This window comes from Myxocyprinus asiaticus, chromosome 21 (genome assembly GCF_019703515.2).
Source record: "Myxocyprinus asiaticus isolate MX2 ecotype Aquarium Trade chromosome 21, UBuf_Myxa_2, whole genome shotgun sequence".
NCBI lineage: Eukaryota > Metazoa > Chordata > Actinopteri > Cypriniformes > Catostomidae > Myxocyprinus > Myxocyprinus asiaticus.
Genome location: NC_059364.1, coordinates 45605978 through 45623264, shown reverse-complemented (window position 1 = coordinate 45623264; position 17287 = coordinate 45605978). Strand labels below are relative to the sequence as shown.

General features: G+C 39.0%; 1 protein-coding gene across 4 annotated transcripts in view; it reads left to right on the top strand.

Moving 5' to 3' along the window:
* ccdc88ab (coiled-coil domain containing 88Ab) overlaps positions 1-17287 on the top strand; it is a 61481-nt gene that overhangs the window by 34120 nt on the left and 10074 nt on the right. Inside the window, exons 17-27 of one of the 4 annotated variants that reach the window (XM_051647420.1) lie at positions 136-274; positions 370-546; positions 688-849; positions 8994-9289; positions 9814-9957; positions 10039-10225; positions 10639-10784; positions 10932-11024; positions 14904-15106; positions 15807-15848; positions 16228-16305. In XM_051647420.1, coding sequence (XP_051503380.1) covers positions 136-274; positions 370-546; positions 688-849; positions 8994-9289; positions 9814-9957; positions 10039-10225; positions 10639-10784; positions 10932-11024; positions 14904-15106; positions 15807-15848; positions 16228-16305 — 1667 coding nt within the window. The remainder of the gene's footprint in view (positions 1-135; positions 275-369; positions 547-687; positions 850-8993; positions 9290-9813; positions 9958-10038; positions 10226-10638; positions 10785-10931; positions 11025-14903; positions 15107-15806; positions 15849-16227; positions 16306-17287) is intronic. The other 3 variants (XM_051647421.1, XM_051647422.1, XM_051647423.1) reach the window with 3 other exon arrangements.

Genomic DNA, 17287 nt, shown 5'->3' with positions numbered 1-17287 from the left:
GAATAAGGCTGTAACATAACAAAATATGGAAAAAGTGAAGCGCTGTGAATACTTTCCGGATGCACTGTATGCATAAATGATGTAGTAATTTTTGTGTCAATGACTGAACTCTGACGTGTATTTTATGTGCTTTAGGTTTAAGCTTTTAGAGTCTAAACTGGAATCCACTCTGAAATCTTCTCTGGAAATCAAAGCGGAGAAGATCGCTGCTCTAGAAGCACGACTACAGGAGTCTTTCAACCTCAACCAGCAGCTACGGCAGGAACTCAAAACGGTTCGCAATGTCTGAACGGAGAGTTTGTTTGATTTGTTGGCAGAAGTCAGGCACAATAGATTCTCTATTTTCAACCCCATTTTTACCATCTTCAGGTGAAGAAGAATTATGAGGCGTTGCGTCAGCGTCAAGAGGAGGAGTGTATGGTTCAGAGCTCACCCTGTAGAGGACGGGAGGACGCACAGAGCGTCAGCAAATGGGCGAAGGAGAGTCAGGACGCCACGCGAGAGCTGCTGAAGGTTAAAGATCGACTCATTGAGGTTGAGAGAAACGTATGTACCACCATTAATCACATGACCTCCAACTGACTTTAATGACTTAAACTTGACCGCATGATTCTCTGAATGTCTTTTGCTGGGTCTAAAATGTATGTGATATTAGTGAAAAAACTAAAATTATACGTGTTTGTCCAGAATGCCACTCTTCAGGCGGAGAAACAGGCTCTGCGGACACAGTTAAAGCAGCTGGAGACTCAGAGCAGTAATTTACAGGCGCAAATCTTAGCTCTACAGAGACAGACTGCATCCATACAGGAGAACAACACCACATTGCAAACACAGAACGCCAAACTACAGGTCACAATCTATCTTCTTTCTCAAATTTACATCAGTCTCTTAAATCAAATCAAATGCTGTCACCTCTTGAATAAAGATCATACACTGCATGACCAAATGTATGTATACACTGATGAGCCGAAACATTATGACCACTCACAGGTGAAGCAAATAAAGTTGATCATCTCCTAACAAGGCCACATGTCAAGGTCTGGGTAGAAAAAATCACAAAAATCACAAGTCACAGAAAATTGTAATGATGGTTACGGGAGGAATGTGTCACAACACACAGTGCATCACACCCTGCTGTGTATGGGGCTGCGTAGTCGCAGACCGGTCAGAGTGCCCATGATGACCTCTGTCCACTGTTGAAAGAGCCTACAATGGGCACGCGAGCATCGGTACTGGGTTTTGGAGCAGTGGAAGAAGGTTGCTTGGTCCAATGGGTCTCATTTTCTTTTACAGTTGTGGCCAAAATTATTGGCACACTTGGTAAATATGAGTAAAGAAGGCTGTGAAAAATATGGCTTTATTGTTTATCCTTTTGATCTTCATTCAGAATGTTCACAAAAATCTATCCTCTAATGGATATCAAACAATTGCAAACACAACATATGTTTTATCAAAAAACAAATATTTTTGACAACTATATGTGTGGAATTATTATCACCCTTTTTTGATTCAGTACTTTGTGGAACCTCCCTTTGCCAAGATAACAGCTCTGAGTCTTCTCCTATAATGCCTAATGAGGTTGGAGAACACATGGCAAGGGATCTGAGACCATTCCTCCATACAGAATCTCTCCAGATCCTTCAAATTCTGAGTTCCACACTGGTGGACTCTCCTCTTCAGTTCACCCCACAGGTTTTCTATAGGGTTCAGGTCAGGGGACTGGGATGGCCATGGCAGAACTTTGATTTTGTGGTCAAGTCAAGTCATTTTTATTTGTTTAGCGCCTTTCACAACACACTTCTTTTCAAAGCAGCTTTACAGAAAATCATGCATTAACAGAAAATTAAACCATAATATCTATAAAGTCTTGAGTCATCATTATGTAGTTTGATTAAATACGATTATGAAGTGTTTATAAAAATAATAATTAAATAATAATTGTATTTAGAAACCCAGTGAGCAAGCCGAAGATGACTGTGGCAACGAACACAAAACTCCGTAAGATGTTGGTTAATGGAGAAAAATAACCTTGGGAGAAACCAGGCTCACTGTGGGGGCCAGTTCCCCTCTGGCTAACAGCATGAATATAATGCCAATATTACTTAATTTTGTGCAGTGCAAGTCATAGTTTAAAATTATTAAACTAAGTAAGTGTTAAAGGCCAGAGATTTAAAGATTTTGTAAGAACTGTAAGATTTATGACTAATGTCTTTGAAGTTCATCCTGGATTAACTTGCAGAAGTTCATATAGATGCATTGTCCTTTGTTAGTTGTCTGATGAAAGCTTTTGTTGGCAATTTGTTGATAGTCTATGTATTCCATTTTAAGAGTGTAGTCCATCATTAGACCAAGGTGATGCAGGCCAAGATCAGTGAGGTGCTTCGCAGTTCAACTGGCCGGTCATTTCAGTGAGGTCTGTCCTATGCATTTTGTCATCATCACGTAGCAGTGGAGTCCGATACCAAGAAGGAATGGAGATGGATCCGGCCAGTTCTGGTAGTGTTTCCAGGTTGAGACATGGAAACAAATAGAATAATATTAGCGTAGATGCCATTAAATTTTTTGCAGAGTTATAGATCATGATCAATATTTCAGGTTCTGGCAGACCTAACTAAAGCAGCCTAATTGTGTGGTGAAGAATAAATTAGGTGTATGCCTGGCTAAATAGATGAGTCTTTAGACTTAAACTCAGTGAGTGTGTCTGCGTCCCGAACAGTGTTAGGGAGACTATTCCATAGTTTAGGAGCCAAATAGGAAAAGGATCTACCTCTTTTTGTTGATTTTGATATTCTAGGAAATATTAACAGGCCAGTGTTTTGCGATCGTAATGAACGTGATGGAATATAGCGTGGTAGAAGTCACATAACTACTGTGGAGCTAGACCATTCAAAGCTTTGTATGTAGTTAACAGAATTTTAAAATTAATACAAAATTTAACAGGTAGCCAGTGTTACGATGATAAAATTGGGCTAATATGATCATATTTCTTGGTTCTAGTTAGCACTCTGGCTGCTGCATTTTGAACCAATTGAAGTTTATTTATTGAACTTGCTGGACATCCTCCCAGTAATGCATGACAATAATCTAGTCTTGAGGTCATGAACGCATGAATTAGTTTTTCAGCATCAGCAACAGAGAGCATGTGTCATAATTAAGCAATATTTCTTAGGTGGAAGAATGCTGATTTACAACATTGGAAATTTGATTTTCAAATGACATTGGTGTCAAATATAACACCTAAGTTCTTCGCTGTTGAAGACGATGTAACAGTACATTCATCAAGAGTCAAGTTATATTTTAGCGGCTTATTTTTAGAGGTTTTTAGCCCAATAACTAGTACCTGTCTTTTGTCAGAATTAAGTAGAAGGACATTTGTGGCCATCCAATCTTTGATTTCATTGATACACGCTGCTAATTTGGAGAATTTTGAAATTTCGTCGGGTTTTGAAGAAATATAAAGTTGGGTATCGTTGGCATAACAGTGGAAACTTATTCCATGTTTCCAGATAATATCTCCCAGGGGAAGCATATATAGGGAGAAAAGTAGAGGCCCTAAAACTGATCCCTCTGGCACTCCATACTTAACTTTTGTTTGATTTGACAATTCCTCGTTTACACAGACAAAGTGGTAGCGGTCTGCTAAATAGGACTTAAGCCATCCTAATACAAGTCCACAAATGCCAACATAATTCTCTAACCTATTCAAGAGAATGTTGTGATCTATGGTGTCGAAGGCAGCACTAAGATCTAAAAGTACTACAAGAGAAATGCAGCCGCAATCAGATGATAAGAGCAAGTCATTAGTAACTCTGATAAGTGAAGTCTCTGTACTGTGGTATGGCCTAAATCCTGACTGAAATTGTTCATATATACTATTTCTCTGTAGAAATGAACATAATTGGGAAGACACAACCTTTTTTAGTATTTTTGACATAAACGGGAGATTTGAAATTGGTCTATAATTAGCCAATTCTCCAGTTGTGGCTTCTTAACCCTCTGGGTTCTGAGGGTGTTTTGGGCCCTGGAGAAGTTTTGACATGCCTTGACATTTGTGCTTTTTTCAGTTGCTTAAAAACGTATTAATGGCTAAAGTCTGATAACACTGTATTCAGCACAAACTGGGCCACAATAATATGTGAGCAACATGTATGTACATGTTTGTATTTTTGAGAAAATAACGTTTATGCGTGGTTTTTGAAAAAACAAAAATTTTAAGTCAATGAAATAAGGCCATATATCACATACTAAACATTTGTTCACAATACTTTTGAGAATTGGATCTTGTAGCGTAGAGTTTTTGCTACAAAAGTATGTGAAAACCATCTTGATCACTCATTCATACAAAACCATATTGTCATTTAACTTTTGTAAGACACTTTTAGTGTTAGAAAGGCCATATGCGAGGAGGCGTGGATGATCATGAATATTGATGTGATTCACACCTGAGGAGACAAAGACTCCTCCCCTGGGCCTATCAATGAGGAATGTGACTGAGAGAGAATGAATGTGAGGAGACTTAATGATTGAATGTATTGTTTGTAGCTTATTCACAAAATCAAGTTTAAGTTAAAAGAAGTAATCTTACTATACATTTTCTTTACATAAAGACTTTACTTAAAAACTTTAGACCTACACTACCATTTAAAAGTTTTTGATCATTAAGATTTTTTAATGTTTTTAAAAGAAGTCTCTTCTGCTCACCAAGGCTGCATTTATTTGTTGGGCTGCACATTTGCACCTGAACAGATATTTGCGAGCACAAGCTTCGTTGATGATAAAGAGGCAGCATAAACACTAGTTAAAATATATTCTAAACATTCATATTATTTTTATATCATATTTATATCATACAGCATACAATTTAAATACCTGCTTTAGCTGAAACAACATTTAAATGTACTAAAACTTGCCTATTAGGACATATTTCAAATTTCAATACTCTGAATACTGGCTGGAAATAGTCCAACTAGTAAAATATGTACATGTTTTTATAAAATAGAATGTCAACTAATATGTAATTTAATCTAAATGACTTACTCATCCGAAATTGTATCCTCAAAATGCAAACGTCCATCGTCGGAGTCCCGCTCTTCTTCTGAGGAAAATGTGAACTCTTCTTCACTATCCAGGAGCTTCCTCACCTGTGTAGCGTGCCATCTTTCAAATGCGCAGGAAAGTGAATGAACTTGATGCTTTTTAAGGCATTGTTGGGGGCGTTTATCATTTGCATAGATCGTCTCACATTACCGTATGAATAGCGCCCTCTGTGCGTGGGTGGGATCACATTAGCGATAATTAGCTGAGCCAGGAGAAACTGTACATCTCTTTAGTTTCATACAGATTACATTGCAGGAGAATATTTGTTTTACATTTGAATTGTTTGATTTAAAAGTAGACATTTTAAGCTTTCTTTAGACATATGTTTCATGTTTGTGTGATAAGTATTCGCTGAGTTTCAGTTCATTTTTGTGACGTGTTTCAGAAAGATGCTTGCGGAGACAGAGACGGCTGAAAGCGTACCCTGTTTATTTTCTTTATTTTACAAAGTACAAGGTTTTGTTGTTATTGTGAGTGTACACAAATAAAAGTAGACCCTTTATAGTCTCTAATGATGTCTTACACTTATCTGTATGCCCAAATATGACAGAGTATTTTAAGTTGTTTCCGCTGTTATGAGGAAAAAATCCAGCAGAACGCGCCAGAACGTCCATCAACCCCTGAGGGTTGATAAGCGGTTTGAAAACTGCCATTTTAAAGTTTCTTGGGACATGTCCTAAGGATAGCGAGGATTTAATAATATTAAGAAGATGTTCTGAGATTATAAGGAATACCTCTTTTAAGAGCTTAGTTGGTATTGGATCTAACATACATGTTGTGGCTTTTGATGTTTCGATAAGTTTTGTTAGCTCTTCATGACCTATGACAGCGAAAGATTGAAGTTGCACATGAGGAAAATTATAAGACACTGTTTCCTGAGGTGCTGTGACAGACAATTGCATAATTCCAATTTTATTTCTGATTATTTCAATTTTATCACTAAAGAAATTCATGAAGTCATTACTGTTGTGCTGCGACGGAATATCTGGTTCAGTTGAGGTTTTATCGCTAACCAATTTAGCCACAGTACTGAATAAACACCTAGGATTGTTGTGGTTATTTCTATGAGTTTGCTAAAATATGCTGACCTGGCAGCTTTTAGTGCCTGTCTGTAGCAACAGACACTATTCTTCCATGCACCGTGAAGTACCTCTAATTTTGAATTCTTCCACTTGCGCTCCATTTTCCGAGCTGCTCTCTTGAGAGCATGAGTGTGATCATTGTACCATAGTGTGGGGCTTTTTTCTTTAATTTTCTTTAATTGAAGGGGGGCGACACTATCAAGAGTGCTAGAGAAGACTGTATTTATATTTTCTGTTATTTCATCAAGTTCTTCTAGACTATGGGGCTCACTGAGTGTATGTATCTTTAGTGGTCGAAATAATTGTTCTACCTGAACGATAGCATGGTGTAGATTGAGTAACATTAGCTGATCGCAGTATACAAGAGACGAGGTAATGATCTGAGATGTCATCACTCTGCGGTAGAATTTCTATAGTATCAACATCAACTCCATATGACAGAATTAAATTTAGCGTATGATTATGGTGATGAGTTGGTGCTGTCACATTTTGTCTGACTCCAAGCAAGTTGAGAATATCGATAAATGCTAATCCCAATGTGTTATTTTCATTATCTATGTGAATGTTGAAGACACCAACAATTAAAGCTCTATCTGCAGTAACTACTAGATCTGATAGAAAATGTGCAAATTCACAAGGAAATCAGAATAAGGCCCTGGTGATCTATATACTGCAGCAAGGGCAAAAGACGACAGAGATTTTTTATTTATATCTGACAGTGTTACATTAAGCATTATTAGTTCAAAAGACTTAAACTTATATCCTATCCTCTTAGTAACACCAAAAACGTCTCTGTAAATTGTAGCAACACCTCCTCTCCGACCCTTCAGTTTGACCTTAATCAAATTTTTTCTAAATGATATAGTGAGGGGTTTGTGTTTGGTAGTTCGGGGAACAGGCACAGTCTCTATATGATATCTAGGTGATACAGTCTCTATGTGTTGTAGCTTATGAGACCTGTGTGACGTCTCAAGGTGGAAATGGGCATTTTCAATGCTTTAGCTATTTTCTTATAGCCACTTCCCATTTTGTAAAGCTCAACAACATTTTGCCGCACATCATAACTATATTCTTTGGTCTTACCCTTTGTGATGGATGACTAAGGGAATTTGGCCTGTGTGTTACCTCATATTTATACCCATGTGAAAAAGAAGGCATGGCTGAACAATTTCATATTCCTAGTCACCCAGGTGTTCTAAAAAATGTAAAATATGAATTGGAATATACTTCAGATATATTTTACTCATAAGAATTTCTAGGGGTGCCAATAATTGTGGCAAATGTGTTTCAGAGAAAAATATTTGATGTGAGATTTTCCCCCCTTTTCAATTAGTTTACTTCAAATAAAGGATAGATTTTTGTGAATATTTTGAATGAAAAATCAAAAGGATAAACAATAAAGACCATATTTACCATGGGTGTCAATATTTTTGGCCACAACTGTACATCACGTGGATGGCCGTGTATGTGTGCGCCATTTACCTGAGGAAGGGATGGCACCAGGATTCACTGTGGGAAGACGACAAGCCGGTAGAGAGAGTGTGATGATTTGGGCAATGTTCTGCTGGGAAATCCTGGGTCCGGCCATTCATATGAATGTCAATTTGACACATGCCACCTACCTAAACATCGTTGCAGACCAGATAGACCCCTTCATGGCAAAGGTATTCCCTGATGGCAGTGGCCTCTTTCAGCAGGTTAATGTGCCCTGCCACACTGCATACATTTTTCGAGAATGGTTTGAGGAACATGATGAAGAATTAAATGTGTTGCCCAGGCCTCCATATTCCCCAGATCTCAATCCGATTGAGCATCTGTGTGATGTGCTGGACCAACAAGTCCGATCCACTACGGCTCAACCTCCCAGCTTACAGGACTTGAAGGATCTGCTGCTAATATCTTGGTCCCAAATACCACAGGACACCTTCAGGGGTCTTGTAGAGTCCATGCCTCGGTGGGTCGGCGCTGTTTAACGGCACGCGGAGGACCAACAGCATATTAGACAGGTGGTCATAATGTTTGGGCTCATTGGTGTATACCCAAACACCACAACTATATGTGCTTGTTGAATATTTAATTTCTGTCATTAATCCCTCTTTATGCTGCTACAACAGCTTCCACTTTTCGTGTTGAGTTATCTACTAGATGTTGAACATGGCTGTGGTGATTTGCTCTCATTCAGACACAAGAGCATCAGTGAGGTCAGACATTGATGTTTGGTGATGACTCACAGTTAGTGTTCGGATTCATCCCAAAGTTGTTCAGTGGGGTTAAGGTCTGGGCTTGGAGCAGGACAGTCGATTACTTCCACACAAGACTCCCTAAATCATTTCAGTATGGACCTCAATGTGACTGATTTGATTGGGGTGTTCACAAACTTTTGGTCGTGTAGTGTATCTCTAAAGATTGAGGATTAAATCATAGATCAGGATCAACTTTGGATTTAGGTCAGTTTGTTGATGGGCGTTTGTCCTCATGAATGTAACGGGTTTTGGTTGTAAAAGCTTTTTAAGCATCTGACAGATGTGCAGACCAGAATCAGTCACATGTAGTTGCAGATAAACTCTTAAGTCAGAGTTAGTCATCAGGAACTCTTGGTGATTTCTGTCTGGTGTTCTTTTAAATGCACTTTAAACTAATGACACACTCATGAATCCAGTTATCCTGCTGTGAAGACCAGCTTAACCAGAAAGGAATTCCCATTCTGATCTAGGCTGTTTTAGTGTTGGTTCATGAGCAAAACTTAGCTGGTGAAACTTGTCGACCAACATGGTTTTCGTGCATATTGAGGTAAAAGTGATTTTGTGCACTCAGGTGGAGAACTCCACCCTGAACTCTCAGAGTGCCGCGCTCATGTCCCAGAATACTCAGCTGCAGACACATCAGTCTAGCACAGAGAGCGAGAGAGACGCAGCACTGCGAGAGAAAGAAGAACTGCGCACAGTCTACGATCTGCTGCTGCACGACCACGAGAAACTGTCCAACCTCCACGACAGACAGGCATCAGAGTACGAGGATCTGATCGGCAAACATGGAGAGCTGAAGAGTGCTCATAAGAGCCTTGATGTGCAGCACCGCAGCCTGGACAACAGGTATAACACACATTACAGGTACAGCACAATGATATTACTTACAATATCTTATCAAATCAATGTGTTTCGTTATATTGAGAAGAGGTGTACTCTTACTTTACTATGAGATCAGTCTTAACATTTTCAAACAAATGAAAAAATCCTATAAACTTACATGGAAGGAGGGACTCTAGCCATATTTAGAGAGCAGAATATCTTAGAAACTTGAAGGTGGACTCTTTTAACTTGGGCCAGTAAACAACCGTCCAGAACACCTTAGCACCCTAGCAGCTGCACATAAATGCTTTCGCAGCCACCAAGAACACACTAAGAACTGCTTAGCAACACACTAAAAACTCTGTCACTCACAGTACCCTATGAGCTTCATAGCATTGCACTGGCAACCAGCCAGAACACCCTAGTATTGTGGTGGCAAGGTTTGCACGGGCAAGCAGCATTCAAATTGTTTTTTGTTTTAGTTTTTTTAAATGTAAAAATCCCTAGTTTACCCTAAATACATACCTTATTTTGCTATCTGATGCGTTTTACTGTACTTTGTGCAGGTACAATCAGCTGTTAAAGCAGAAGACTGAGCTGGAGCAGCTGGAGAAGGAACTCAAATCAGAGCGAGAGAAGATGATCTCAGAGAACAAGAGACATCAGGAAACGGCTGCAGAATACCACAAACTTAAAGAGGAACACCACACGTGAGAGTCTTTATGAAGGAATGTCTTTTGAAGGCCTTTCAATTATATCCTGATCTCTCATGAGTGCACATCATGTTTCAGGCTGAACTCTACGTACCATCAACTGCTGAAGGACAATGAGCTTCTGCAGATGGATCATAAGGCCCTCAAGAGTCAGGTGAACACAGCCCGACTGGAGCAGACCCGTCTGGAGGCAGAGTTCTCCAAACTCAAAGAACAGTACCAACAACTGGACATCACCTCCACCAAACTCACCAACCAGTGCGAGGTACACACTTCATGAGCTCACAACGATTTCAGATTGTGTTCAGGTCTTTAATTGTAAATTGAAACAAGCTAATATCTTGAATTTCCTTTAGAGAAAAGTATAATCAGATCAGCCTTTTGTTATTCCAGGGCGTCATTGGGTCGTTAAAAATTATTAAATGGTAATAAATCAATCTGGCGAAAATTAAGGCCATTACAAAGTCTCTCTGTATCTCGCCTGTACAGCCAATACAAATAGTCTATAAGACACAGACGTAGCTATAGATTGATTGTACATCTGAGAGCTTGAGTACAAAGTTAACTTCAAACTGAACTCACACTAAACATGGTGAACTAAAAAGTTGTGAATGTTCTGGAGGGTAACTATGTCATTCTGGGTATAAGGCTGAAGTGTGTTTGAAATATGTTGTGCAGTTGTTGAGTCAGTTAAAGGGGAACCTAGAGGAGGAGAACCGCCATCTGCTGGATCAGATCCAAACCCTGATGCTGCAGAACCGAACCCTGCTGGAGCAGACTATGGAGAGCAAAGACCTGTTCCACGTTGAGCAGAGACAATACATGTGTGACATCATCTTACTGCTACACATTTTCATTTTACCCTCATTCTTATTTATCTGTCCATGATAAAACTAAATTCACCTGCAATTTGTCCTGTGTGCTCTGATACACTCTGATATCACCAATCTCTCTCTCTCTCTCATACACAGTGACAAACTGAATGAACTGAGGAGACAGAAAGAGAAACTTGAGGAGAAGATCATGGACCAGTATAAATTTTATGACCCATCACCTCCTCGAAGGTAAATGTGCCATCTCACATGGTCTGATCACTGAATGGATGTGTTTTTTAAAGTGGGTATGATAGCTTTGGATTTAACTTACAATCAACTTTATTTAAGAAGGTGTCAGTTGTTTGCTGACACAGATAAATGTTTAGTGTTTCACATTTTTATGTGTTATCAAATAGTACTGTATATCAGAGCCTGGATAAGATTTGTTCTTTTTCAGTCGACTCTGTTGACATCTCACTATGGGACATGCATCTGCATGGCCATCTGTGTAACAATGCCTTCAGGCCACTGGCCAGTCCATTAGGGAAACCTACTACATAATGTATTGCACAGGCCTAGACCCTTCAGCAGATCAGTTTTTTTGCTCTATTTCTAGATATAACAGTCCAAGGAAGCAAATAAGCCATTTGTGAATGAGCGTCATGCCTGTCCCTTGTATTTCACTTATGGGCTTATGCCTCAAAAATCAATCCCTGTTTTTAAAGTGTGCAACAAGTAAGGCAAAGCCTCTAGGATTAAACAACTTGAGTCTTAACACAAGTCAAACACAACTCACTTCTACACACTGTTCTTGTATTCAAATGAAGAGTGGAATGAAAATCATAACATGAAACTGTATTTATAGAAGTTTAATATGAAAATGAAATTTAATAGAACTTATATAGCCCATATTTTAGACCACATTTATAAATACACAAAAGAAATCACAGATTATAGGAAGAGCAAAATATGCTGTGCTTAGATCAAGTTAAATGACATATTAGCCTGCATTTGCATTTTCTTAATATAGTTAAGAAAACTTAATCTAACTCACCCTAGCATGTGATATCCACGATGCCTACACTGCAGATATTTGGATTTTTTTTCCACACCTCAGTTGAGAGCAGGGTACAAAACTAAGTTTTTTCCACCCAATTTTACAGCCACCTTTATCCAATTCATATATACAGTACATAGGCTGCTGACAATTGTGTACTGTACAGAAAAATGCGAACTGCTGGATTTAAAGTGATTTAACCTCCACGCACCTCCTGAGATGGCCAAAGATCATTTGCAGTGCTCAAATATAGAATGAAACTGTTTGCAGCCTACTGACATAGAGAAGAAAAAACTCTCATACTATGCATGTTCTGTAAGAAACGATTTTGCTCTCGTGAGTGACAGAGTGCCATTGAACATCTCAACAAACAGCGAATTAGACACGCACATGTTGTTGGATGTTGTTCACTGAAGCCAAATCATTAGGATTTCACACCATTAAATAGGTATCTGCGTCTTTATTCCATTTTCGTTTTGATATGTTGACACAAATTAAGAAATTACTCTCACTGTAACAAAGAAAATCTGTGGCGAAATATCAAATATTGTCACGATTAAATAAGAATTGAATGTCAATAACATGCATGAAACAAAGAGATGTTTGACCTCACTATACCCCTTTTTTTATTTTTACAAATTGAATACTGAACATAACCATTCCTGTACAGTTGTGCTCAAAAGTTTGCATACCATTGGAGAATTGGTAATATATGTACCATTTAAAAAAAATAAAAATTAGTGAGCAGGCAAAACACATTTCTTTTATTTCTTATGGGATTCATATTCAACTGTAGGTTATAACAGAATGGCACAATCATAAAACAAAACATGGCAACAAAGAAAAAAATGAAATGACCCCTGTTCAAAAGTCTGCATACCCTTAGTTCTAAATACTGTGTATTGCCCCCTTTAGCATCAATGACAGTGTGCAGTCTTTTGTAATAGTTGTCTATGAGGCCCCAAATTTTTGCAGGTGGTATAGGTGCCCATTCGTCTTAGCAAAATGCCTCCAGGTCATGCAAAGTCTTTGGTCGTCTTGCATGAACCGCATGTTTGAGATCTCCCCAGAGTGGCTCGATAATATTAAGGTCAGGAGACTGTGATGGCCACGCCAGAACCTTCACCTTTTTCAGCTGTAATCACTGTAGGGTCAAATTGGCCTTGTGCTTAGGGTCACTGTCATGCTGGAAAGTCCAAGAGCGTCCCATGTGCAGCTTTCATGCAGAAGAATGCAAATTGTCTGCCAGTATTTTCTGATAACATGCTGCATTCATCTTGCCATCAATTTTCACAAGATTCCCCGTGCCTTTAGAGCTCACACACCCCCAAAACATCAGTGAGCCACCACCATGCTTCACAGTGGGGATGGTATTCTTTTCACTATAGGCCATGTTGACCCCTCTCCAAACATAGCACTTATGGTTGTGACCATAAAGCTCTATTTTGGTCTCGCCACTCCAAATTACAGTGTGCCAGAAGCTGTGAGGCGTGTCAAGGTGTTGTCGGGCATATTGAAACCGGGCTTTTTTGTGGCATTGGCGCAGTAAAGGCTTCTTTCTGGCAACTCGACCATGCAGCTCATTTTTATTCAAGTATCGTCATATTGTGCTCCTTGAAACAACCACAACGTCTTTTTCCAGAGCAGCCTGTATTTCTCCTGAGGTTACCTGTGGGTTTTTCTTTGTATCCCGAACAATTCTTCTAGCAGTTGTGGCTGAAATCTTTCTTGGTCTACCTGACCTTGTCTTGGTATCAAGAGATCCGAGATCCCTGAATTTTCCACTTTTTAATAAGTGATTGAACAGTACTGACTGGCATTTTCAAGGCTTTGGATATCTTTTTATATCCTTTTTCATCTTTATAAAGTTGCATTACCTTGTTACGCAGGTCTTTTGACAGTTCTTTTCTGCTCCCCATGGCTCAGTATCTAGCCTGCTCAGTGCATCCACATAAGAGCCAACAAACTCATTGACTTTTTATACACAGATGCTAATTGCAATTTAAAAAGCCACAGGTGTGGGAAATTAACCTTTAATTGCTATTTAAACCTGTGTGTGTCACCTTGTGTGTCTGTAACAAGGCCAAACATTCAAGGGTATGTAAACTTTTGATCAGGGCCATTTGGGTGATTTCTGTTATCATTATGATTTAAAAAGGAGCCAAACAACTATGTGATAATAAATGGCTTCATATGATCACTATCCTTAAATAATGATCAGTCATATTTTCAAAATCAATGCCAAAATTTCACAATTTCTGCTAGGGTATGCAAACTTTTGAGCACAACTGTAGATACAACCACAAGCATAAATTTACAATCCAGTTAAGACTTCTTTGTGCATACATTGTATATAGATAGCTAATGCTGTCATGCACATAATATTTGGGCTCATTCAGTGTACCTCTGGACATTTAAGAGCAACCTACACACCTGTGAACCTTGCTTCATTTATACTGCTAATGTCTGGTCTTTGGTATGTATGGATATTCTTTGTTTTTCTTCTAATCTTTAATTTATTTATTTTGCACATACTTTATAGTTTCTTCTTTTTGTATATTGGTTAACTCTAAATTGCAGTTAGGTGTGAGAGCATGAATGTTGTTGTCTGTCAGTATGTGTTAGCCCTGTGATGGACTGGACATGGTTCAGGGTCCCTGCCTTTGGATTGAGGTAGCTGGTATAGGCTCCTGCAATACCTGCAACCCTACAAAGGTTAAGTGAGTATAGAAAATGGATGGATGGATGAATGTATATTGTTAGGTTTGAGGTTAGGATGGCTCTGTTTCTCACTCTGAATCTCTCGAGAAATTGCACAGTCTATGCAGTCTATTTTAAATAAACACGTTTTGCTCTCTCACTGGATAATAGAAGTCATTAAGTTGGCGTAACCTCTTAAAGGTCCGTTATTACTATATGTGGTGAGAGCTCATTCTACCAGTGGAAAGACTCCTCCTTGAGCTTAATTCAGGTTATCACTGTTTAGGGTGTGTGCTTTATCCTCTCACGGTGTTGCAGTGTGCTTTGAGGATCAGAGACGAGTGATGCGAGGTTGAGTGTTGTTTCTGCAGGAGGGGGAACTGGATCACACTAAAGATGAGGAAACTCATCAAGCCAAAGAGTCGCGAGCGCATGCGCTCTCTCACACAAACGCCGTCACGCTCCGAGTCCAGCGAGGGTTTCCTGACATTGCCTCATCCGGACAGTCAGGACAACTCATCCGTGGGCTCTGGATCCAACTCACTGGAGGATACGGTCACCCAACGCAGCGGCAGTGAGTATCACTTCACATCTCACTGTCTACTGTCAGCATGTTTACTGCACTGATTAGGACTGATTAGCATTGATTTAAATATAAGTCATGTCATTTTTGTTTGTATGTGAAAACCATGTTGTAACAGAAAATGAAGCTGTAATGTCTTAAAGTTCTGATTGTGTGATTTAATTGAATAACGTGATAGTAGAATCACACAATACAAAATAATACACACAACACAAACAATTCACAACACATTTCCAGTGAGTCCATCAGTTGTTGCTCAGTCATTTATTGAGGGAGTGAATCTTCTGATCAATGCAGTCCCATCAGTTCAGATCAAACCGATTCAAGAATCAGTTTGACTGATTCCTTGGATAGAACTGTCTCAAAAGAATATGTGTCAGGGAAGTGGCCTGGCAAGAAGTAGGAAATGTCTTTTCCTGCCCCCTTCGTTTCCTGTCACCTCTCATCCATCCTTATAATAAAAATTGCAAAAGCTCAAAACAAAAAGAAAAGAATGATTCAACCAGCGAAGACCACATAATAGAAAGCTGTGCAGTTGGTTACTTATTTCGCTCTCATCACAGTAAATCCACACAGAACACTCACATCTCACCATCCACAGTATGAGACAGTAGATAGTGTTGCTTTGATGTGTGATGTTTTAGTTCATGTCTGACACTTTCTCTTGTTGTTTCTTGATTTCTTCATGAAGGAAAGAAAGTTGAGAAAAGCCAATCGCAGGCTTCCTCTAACGGTATGCTGTCAGTCAGCCCTTGAACACTGAATTGTGCTCGTTCATTGTTCATCTGTATTAAATGGTGCAATACAAACAGAATGAGTCCAGTGCTCATTTCTGAGGTTAGCTGTATTTCCCATCATTCAGACAACCCAAGCGTGAGAGAAAAATACACTTTTTATTTCAGAGTGATGATCTGTAATGCTCTCCTGCATTGCACCCTTTAATAATCACCATCGTGTTGCGCTGTCGGCATGTTCATCAGTGTCTCTTTACGTGTGTGTGTGATGTGTAACTGTGTTGCTGTGATAGAGTGGTAATGTTTGACAGGAATGGTGCCTCTAACCTCTATGTGTTCTCTCCCGTTTGTTGCGTTCTTGTCTTGCTGAACTGACAGCACTGAAAAAGCTTCCGTTTATGAGGAACAGATCCAAGGAGAAAGATCGAATGAAGGCTATCTACCGCCGCTCCATGTGTAAGACAACATGCTCTTTCACACTTTTATTGTCCGTCTTTCTTCAGTGATGATCTAAACACACTCTCACTACAACAATACCTGCTCTGTCCTCCAATCCTCTGTGACTGGATATAATTAATGGTCAGAATATTAGTGTTAATTATCTGTTTCTCTGATGAAGAAACTTCAACTAAGCACTTGAAAAACTCACAATCTCACATACTGACAAGGAAATTAAAGGAATATTTGGGGTTATTCTCAATATAATGTATTTGTGCAGCATAAGTGGCATAGACAATAATTTAATCTTGTCCTCAGCGTATGTACGAAGATGTTTACAGTTAAGCATTTACAATGGAATTAAGAAAAAATTATCTCTTCAATTAATTTGTTGTTGTTCTTTCCCTGTATTCTGGATGGTTCCAAAGCAGCTTCTGTTTTTGTTACAGCAGTTGCATGAATTCTTCATTTTTCTTCTATTATATTCTTCTATTATTTTACTAATATCTATTACTACTACTACAACTAATAATAATAATATAATAATTAAAGTATTGGTATTCTGAATAGCAATATATACTGTATATATATATATATATATATATATATATATACACACACACACACAGATGAGCCAAAACATTATGACCACTCACAGTTAAAGCAAATAACATTGATCATCTCCTAACAAGGCCACATGTCAAGGTCTGGGTAGATTAAATGGTAAGCGAACAATCAGTTATCGTAGTCAGCGTGTTGAATGCAGGAGAAAATGCCTGAGCGACTTTGACAAGGGCCAAATTGTTATGGCCAGACAAATGGATCAGAGCATCTCTGAAACGGCAAGGATTGTGTAGTGTTCCTGGTCAGCAGTGGTGAGTACCTACTGACAGTGGTCTTAGGAGGGACAAACCACAAACCAGCGACAGGGTGTTGGGCGCCCAAGGCTCATAGATGCGCAAGGGCAATGAAGGCTCTCCCGTCTGGTCCGAACTTACAG